This window comes from Galeopterus variegatus, unplaced genomic scaffold (assembly GCF_000696425.1).
Source record: "Galeopterus variegatus unplaced genomic scaffold, G_variegatus-3.0.2 Scaffold3258, whole genome shotgun sequence".
Lineage (NCBI taxonomy): Eukaryota > Metazoa > Chordata > Mammalia > Dermoptera > Cynocephalidae > Galeopterus > Galeopterus variegatus.
In genome coordinates, this window is record NW_007729369.1 from 69,755 (window position 1) to 78,272 (window position 8,518).

The 8,518-nt window shown below is 54.9% G+C and overlaps 1 protein-coding gene across 1 annotated transcript in view; it reads right to left on the reverse strand.

Moving 5' to 3' along the window:
• Positions 1-8,518, reverse strand: part of ZBTB7A (zinc finger and BTB domain containing 7A) — a 13,643-nt gene that overhangs the window by 612 nt on the left and 4,513 nt on the right. The window contains exon 2 of the mRNA XM_008584423.1: positions 6,611-6,902. Within this exon, the coding sequence (XP_008582645.1) occupies positions 6,611-6,902 (292 nt within the window). The remainder of the gene's footprint in view (positions 1-6,610; positions 6,903-8,518) is intronic.

Consider the following 8,518-nt stretch of genomic DNA (forward strand, 5'->3'; position numbering starts at 1 on the left):
GGTTTTTGCTTTTCTCCCTCCCGGCCACCCCCCCCCCGCCCCCCCCCCGAATAATGTTCCTTTGTATAAACAACTCTCCTAGTCAGGAAGCAATATCATTTCAGGTCTAAAGAAAGGGACATAAAATCTGCTCGCGGGCAAATTCAGTTTTACTGTATAAACTCAGTTGCGCAGTTGGGCCCCACTCTGCCCGCTTGGGCAGCCGAGGGCCGCTGTTTTCTAATATTTGTATTCTAATTTAATTGTTTTTAAAAAACAAATAAAAAAGTCGAGGTGAAGCCACCGAGGCGTCTGCTTTCTGTGCCTTTCTTGTCTTAACGTGTGGTCTCAGGATGAGTGCCAGGGGAGGGGGACAGGATGGAGAAAGGGACACAAACAGGCCCATCAATGTATTTCTTTCCCTTTTGTGGAAGGTGCAGAATTCAAAAGGTGCAGCATTTTGTCGAAGGAGGAAGATTTTACTTTGAATTGCCTGGCCCTGGGGTTCTGCTGGGCTGGGCTGGGCCAGACCCGGAGTTCAGACAGAGCAGTCCAGATCCCAGAGGTCCCTGTCTCCCCTGGTGGCTGAGAAGACACCCAAATGGCCTGTAAGCACATGGAGAGAGGGTCAACACCCTTAGTCATGAGAGGGCTGCACATCAAACCACAAGGATGTGCCACTCCACACCCACCAGGGTGGCCAGAACAAGACAGATGATAGCTGGCGTGGTTACTGGATGGAGAGAAACTGGAATCGGCACACACTGCACACTGTGTCCTCACTGCACGCACGCACTGCCCACATGCACTGCACAATCATTGCACACACTGCACCCGTGCACTGCACACTGTGCCCTCACTGTACCCACAGACTGTGCACACTGCACATGCACTGCACACACGCACTGCACACTGCGTGCATGCATTCTGCACACTGCACACACTCCACCCTCACTGCACCCACACACTGCACTCAACTGAACTCACGTACAGACTGCGCACTCATTACACCCACACTGCACACTCACTGCTCACTGCACAGACTGCACACACACTGCACAGGTTTCACACCACACTCAGCGCACACGCAACTCTCAATGCACACACTGCATTCACTGTGCTCACTGCACACACTGAGGGTGGTGATGTAAGATGGTGCAACCACTGTGGAAACAGGAATTTGCTCAAAAGTGAATTGCCGAGGTAGTGTACGCCCCAGCAATTCCACTCCTCAGCACATATCACTGCAACCCAAAAGTGGAGACGGTTCAAGTGTCCATCCACAGATGAATGGACAAACACAACGTGGTCCATCCACATGCTGGAACATGACTCAGCCATGAAAAGGAACAAGGCTGCGACAGTGTGTGACTCCATTTACATGAAATGTCCAGAAAAGGCCCATCCACAGAGACAGAAAGTGGATTCGTGGTTGCCGGGGACTTGGGGAGGGGATGGGGGTGATGCTGATGGGGATGGGGTTTCTTTCGGGGTGATGAGAATGTTCTGGAACTAGATAGTGGTGATGGCTACGCAATTCTTTGAATACACCAGAAACCACTTACTGTACACGTGTGAGCTGTGTGGCGTGAGAATGATACCCCGATCATAAACAAGCATCTCCCTGTGGCCGAGGGTGTGAGTGAAGCGACCCCTGTGGGCTGAGTGGTTGCCATCTGCTTCCTTTCTGGCCCTTGGTCCAGAGGCCATGGGCTCCCCTGGCTCCCTCGGCTTCCTGACCCTGTGCGTCCTCTAGGCAAGGGCGTCTGTGTGCCGTGAGGGCCCAGGGTACGGGGAGGGGGCGTTCAGGACAGAGTCTGACTGTAGAAGCGCCAACCCCCTCACCCCCCACCCCAGCCCATGGTGGAGACCTGGGTGTGAATCCCATGTCTGCAGCCAGCTCATTGGGTGACAGCTGACAGGTAAGCGGCCGTGCTGGTGGTGTTTCCGGGCAAGGGCTGGGCCAGGCCTTGCTGATAATTCCTGCTGGGAAGAGCCCAGTCCACAGGGGAAGCAGCTGAGGCTGAGTGGACTCGGGGCCTGGCTCTGCCATCTGGGACTTCTCCAACTGGCTCCCACCTCCATTACTGGGGACAGATGCCTTGGACCCTGGGCTGAGTCTGGCTGGGGGACAAGATGGGGGAGGGGTTCTCCCCGGGGTCCCCAGCCCAGAGGTGGGGGCTGCAGCTCCCTGGTCATTTCCCTGGGGCCTGGCCTTGCCTGGGGCAGCACCCTGGGGGCCTCTGAGGGCCCTGGTAGAGCTGGACCCCCCAACCAGGGCCTCCAGAAACCCTGCAGCTGGGCCAGACCCTGGTCATTCTGGAGATTCTGATCACAACCCACCAGGCCGGTTTTCCCTGCTGTCCCTGGGGCCCCTTCCTGGTGCCACCTGTTTGCCCACCTTCCCCCGCCAAGGACTGAGTCACCTTCCCCGTGGGAGCCTCCACCCCGCATCCCTGGTGCCCTGGGTCATTCAGTCCATGACCCCTGCCTCCCCCACGCAACAAAGGGACCTCGGAGAAGTGGAAACATCTCTCCAGGCCAGGAAGGAAGGGTCTGGGGCTGAGCGTGGGGGTCTCATGAATACGCAAGTTCGGGCCAACCTGGGCCCAAAGGCGTGTGGTGTGGATGAGAGGAACTGGGATCATGATTCTTCAGGGCCGAAAGGGGAAGGGCCCCCCCAAACCCTCCACGCCACTCCCCAGGCCTCCCCCCAACAAGACACAGAGAACATTGAAATCAGGCAAAAGAGGCGGCAGCGGTCGTAACAGGCTGCGTTTAGTGGTTTTTTATGTACAAGAAAAATGACTTTTTTTTCTGGTTTTTCATCATCTTTTGTCTTTTTTTTTTTTTAATTACTTTTAAAGCTTCCCCCCACCCCCAAAAAGTGCATTTTTATCAACTGATTTTTTTTTAAATCTCCCACACCTTATAAAGACTCTCAAATACAGTCTATGGAATGTCTGCTCTGTGCTCTGTACCCAGAGGGCGCCACCCCCGCACCCCCATTCCCAGGCCTGGCCCCCTAAAGTCCAAGGCACCTTGTGTCTGGGCCTGGGGTGAGGCAGTGGGGGAACCTGGGTATCGGGACCCCCTTCGGAAGCCTCCAGGCAGCCCCAGCCGCTGGATGGGGGTCTCCCAGCCCCCTCTCTCTCCTGGCCTTGCCCTCCCAACCCCCCAATGTAAATCTATGTATTTAGTGCGAGCTAGTCTTAACTCTGAGGTTATGGCTCCTGGGGCCCCCAAGCCCCCAGGCCCCCGACCCGTCCTGCATCAGCCACCCCCTCCCCCCACCTCTGGGAAGGCTGCTTCCTCAGCTTAAATAACTTTTTAAAATAAAACTGCAAATATAAATATCTTTCTTTCTCAAAAAATAGGATTTTTGCTATTTTTTCGTTGGTTTTTAAAATGTTTTTTTCCTGTTTTTTCCTTTCAGTCTCTGTCTCGCCTCCTACAATTCCAGCTGCCTGGACGGTCTCCGTCCTGGGGGGGGACCCCCAGCCCCTGCCTCGGTCCCACCGCGTGCAAGGCGGCTTGTCCCGCCATGGCCCATGGGTTTAAATAGTGCAAAGACTCCCCCGGCCACCCTCCTCCAGGGATGACCCTGGAAGGGGTTTGGAGGACCTTCCTCTCTCACCAGAGACCCCCCCTTGGAAGGAAGCAAAGGGACAGCTGTGTACAAATAAGGTGACAAGACTCCATGGCCACGTTGGGGGGGGTCTCCAGGCCGAGCCACCCAAGGGGGGCAGACTTTGGTATTGCCGTCTCGAGCTGGCGGGGCTCAGGCCCACACCCGTGCCAGGCTGGGCCTGGTCCAGCATTTTACATTCATTCACTGGTTTATATATATTTTTTTACTTTAAAAAATTTTTTTGCCTCTTTTTTTTCTTTTTTTCTCTTAATCTCAGAAGGCAGGGCGGGGTGGGGGTGGCCAGGCCAGGAGCAGCAGCAACCAGAGCAAGGGTGTCCCCTCTCTCCTGGGCCCCGCAGGCTGGGGACCGCTCCAGGTGGGGGCTCCAGCCATGCCACCTCCCCGACCCCAAGGTGTCCCCGGAGCCCCCGCCTGAAGCCCCCCCCAGCCTGGACCTCACTCTCGCACACACACGCACGCACACGTCCACACAACTTCAACATGATGATGGAAATAACAATTTCGCTTTGTTTTTCTTTTTTCTTTTTTTTTTTTTTTTTACCAGGCAGTTAAAAAAAAAAAAAAAAAAAAAAACACCAAAAAAAGAAAACACAAAAAAACCCCCAAACAACCAAACAAAAAAACGTTCTGCTATGTCCTTTCTAACAAGTTGAGTGGGCACGACCCTCCTCAAATATCTTTGTTTTTTGTTTGTTTGTTTCCTGAAACGCGAGAATTCAGCAGTATCTTTGGCAACACTTTATCACGACCTTAATTTAAAGAATAAAAATAAAATCGATCCACGTCTATATACAGTATGTGATTGCGCGGAGTTTGGGGGTGGGGGGTCTGGGCTGGGCTGGGGTGTCCCGGGGCTGGGCCCATGCAGACACTGCGGCCCCCAGGACGGGCTGGCGGTTAAGGCAGAGTAGGGGGCAGGGCTGGCAGAAGCTGAGCTCGGAGCTAGGGGCAAGGGTTTAGTGCAATTCCCAAGGAGGCTCGTGTTAAAGTGTTCTGACCACAGTCCCAGAGGGCTCCACCCACCGTCCAGGTGCCCCCACTAGCCAGGATGACATCCGTGACTTTTGAGTTGGTTTTATTGCAGGGGGAAGAGGGCTCACTCCTCAGGGGACCTCTCTGGGAGTTGGGGGGGGTCCCCTGGCCTGGGTGCTGGAGCTCCCTGCCCAGCCTCAACAGATGGTTCTCCAAAATAGCTCGCCCCTGTGACATTGGGGCATGAATGAGGCCACCGGGCCCTGGGCCTGCCCCCTCCACTGGCCCTGGAGGGGGATCCTGAGACATTTGGGGAGGGGGGGCTGACAGGTTTGCAGGGGAAGGGAGGGAGGGAAGGAAACAAAAACTATCCTGTAGGAACAGTATGAAAATTGCCTTCTTAAAAAGCTTCCCTTTAAAAACAACAGAAAAAGAAAAGACGAGAAGACTTTTGTTACAGAGGAAAGGGGGTACTGGGGAGATGGGCCAGTGCCTGGGGGTGGGGGGAGCAGGGACACCGCCACCCCGGGCATTGACGAGGAGTCTCAGCTCAGCAGAGCGGCTATGTACAGGGTCCCACGGGAGGCGTTGCATATGCGAGAGGGGGTCAGGTGAGGGCGCGCTGGCGTCTGGCAACACCGTCCCCCCAACCCTGGCCCCCATCCGTGGCCTGCGGCTCGGTCAACACCGGGCCTTTTGGGAGCCAGAGGTTGGGGGGAGGCAGGTACCAGCCCCTGGATTACAGTCAGTGCCTTTGAGTAAAAAGAGGGGTGCAGGGGGAGGTTATAAGGCCCTGGAGGTGGGGGTCCTGTGTCACCCCCCTCAACAGGGACAGCACCTCCAAGACAGTGGCTCCTTACTGGCCATGCAGAGGGCACCGTGTTGGAGGGCAGGTCCTGAGGGTGGGAGGACGGGGCGGGGGGAAGTGGGGTCGATCAGGGTGCTCTGGCTGGTGGGGAGACCAGCCCTCTCTTGGGCCCATCCCTGAGCTCGGGAGTAAGTAAGGGGGGGTCCCCGTGGACAGAGATGGCCATTTGTATGGCTAGCAGGCGGTAAGACAGCTCCAAGTCAGAACCAAAAAAGGGGACGGGCGGGGTGGGCGGGGAGGACATGGCAGACACAAAAACCCCACGGTCCTGCCTTGGAGGCCACCGTCCGCGGCGAGGCGCAGACCGCACCTCGGAGCGCTCCCGGTCCCTTCCGAGGGCTGCCTGACCCCCCTCTTCGCCTTGGGGAACAGAAGTGGATTCTACGTCTGTGATGGGTTTTGCTTTTTATTATTTTGTACAAAAATAAATCGACTTTTAGGAATTTCTTTTGCGCGCTCTCTCTCTCTCTCTCTCTCGCTTATTTTTTTTTTTTTTGTCTTTTCAACTTTTCATAGAAGTTGGTTGCATCTTGTAAACATGTTTTTAAATTAAGAATTAAGATAAAGTATAGTACCCGTTCTGTTTCAAAGTGCCAAGACTTCTAATGTGGTTGGTTGCCATTTTGTTGTTGTTGTTTTGTTTTTCTTCCTTCCTTTCATTTTGTAAAATTGTGGTTTTTATTGCTTTTGTGACATTGGAACTTCTGGCCTCGCCCCCCATCCCTGCCAACGTGAGACCCTGGACCCCTCCGATCTCGGCTCTGTGCCACCCAAGCCGCGCCTGTGCCTCTGAGAAAAAGTCTATTTTATATATATATCTATCTATATATAAATCTTGTTTTTAAGGAGGAAAAGAAAAAAAAATCTAAAAAGTGCTTTAAAAAGTTGGTAGGGGAGCTCAGGAGAGGGGCGAAGACAAAAGTGTTGAATCTCCAAACGTGGGGTGTGGGAGGCCTGGCTCGGGGAGCGGACAGGGTGGGCTGGGGGCGCCCTGAGGGATGGTCCCTCGGGTCCTGCCGGTCGTAAGTGCCGTGAAGGGAGGCGGCGGGAGCCCCCGGGAGCCATCCTGCTAAGCCCCCCAGGGCCCCAGTCCTATCCCCTCTCTCCAGGCCTGGAAATAAATAGATTTGTGTCTGGGCGGCCAGGAGATGGNTCCCCGTGCTGGGGTCGGGCCCCCCACCCCGGACGCGGGGCTTGCGGCCGCGACGCGAGGGGACGCCGTTGCAGCCGTCCTTCTTGAGGTGTCTGTGCAGGTGGTCGGAGCGGACGAAGGTCTTGCAGCAGCTGTCGCACTGGTAGGGGCGCAGGCCCGTGTGCACACGCATGTGGTTCTTCAGGTCGTAGTTGTGCGCGAAGGCGGCCCCGCACTGCTGGCACAGGTATGGCTTCTCGCCCGTGTGCTTCCGCATGTGCACCTTGAGCTTGTCCTGCCTGTGGACGGGGCGGGGGACGGTCAGCGGGCCGTGCGCCGGGGCCCCTGGATCCCCACACACGTGGCGGGCCCCGGACCATGACAGTCACCATTTTGGAAAGGTGACCATCCCCATGGGATTTCACCACTCGAATGGGGGACAGTCCCCGGCAAAACAGAGCCAGTGCGTGTGGCTTTCCATTCTGGAGGGTCCCAAGATGGCCTTGTGCCCTGCTGGCTGTGTGGTCTTGGGCAAACGCTAAACCTCTCCGAACCCCTTTATTGTACTTATTTTTTTGGCAGCTGGCCAGTATGGGGATCCAAACCCTTGACCTTGCTGTCGTAACACCACGCTCTAACCTACTGAGCACACCAGCCAGCCTCTGAACCCCTTTCCATACCCCAGCCGGCCTCTGCCTCAGTGCTGGGACAAGACCCACCACAGTGACAGAGGCACTCATTCAGGCCATTTACCGAGTGCCTGCTGGGTGCCAGGCCCTGTTCCAGGTGCTGAAAATACCACTGGGAACAAAGCAGGCAACATCCGCGCCCTCTGGGAGCTGGCGGTCGCTAGGGGAGTTTGGTGACAGATAAGGTGACTGACTGTTCTGGTTTTAGCACTGAAAGTCCTGCATCCCAGGAAAACCGTCAGTCCTGGACAAACTGGGGCAGTTGGTCACCCTAGTAACCAAGTCCCCAGCCCCGACCAACTCTTAGCTCCCCTCTGCCTCAGTCACCACTGGCCATACCAGCTTCCTGGCTGTCACCCAAACATGCAAAGGGTGAGCCTGCCTCAGGGCCTTTGCATGTGCTGTCCTTTCTGCCCGGAGTACGCTTTTCCTTCCAGATCTTCACAATCAATTTTGGGCTCAAACGTCACCTCCTCAGAGGAGCCCTCCTGAATCCACCAGTCCCCCGTGCCATTACCACTGGACTCTCTCATTTGAGGGTTGGTTTCCTCGTTCATCTGTCTCCCTGACTGAGCTGGGAGCCCCAAAACAGCTGGGACAGGGAGTGACTCGAGGGCCCCTCCCTGCCAATCTCGCCCTCCAGGGAAGAGCACGGACCCGGCTCAGTCCGGCCTTCAGTGCACATAGCCGCTCACTGTATCAGCCCAGGGCAACTATGGCCCAGGTGCTACTTGGTCCCATATGGCAGCCACTGGCCACGTACAGCTCCTGAGCCTTGAAACGTGGCTGTCCAAATAGAGATATGCCAGAAGTACAAAAGCCACCCTAGATTTTAAAGACTTAATATGCAAAAAGTAATGTCAACTTGCTCACTTATAATTGTGTATATTGATTGCACGTCAGAATGGATTACATGAAATGGGTCATGTAAAATAAGGTTAAAATTATGTTCACATGGGCCAGCCCTGTGGCTCACTTGGGAGAGTGCGGTGCTGATAACACCAAGGCTGCAGGTTCGAATCCCCATATAGGGATGGCTGGTTTGCTCACTGGCTGAGCGTGGTGCTGACAACATCAAGTCAAGGGTTAAGATCCCCTTACCGGTCACCTTTAAAAAAAAAAAATTAAGTTCACATGTTGTCCACTTTTTTTAGTGTGGCTGCCAAAAAAATTTCAGATTATAAAGGTGACTTGTACGATATCTCTTTTCTTTTTATTTATTTATT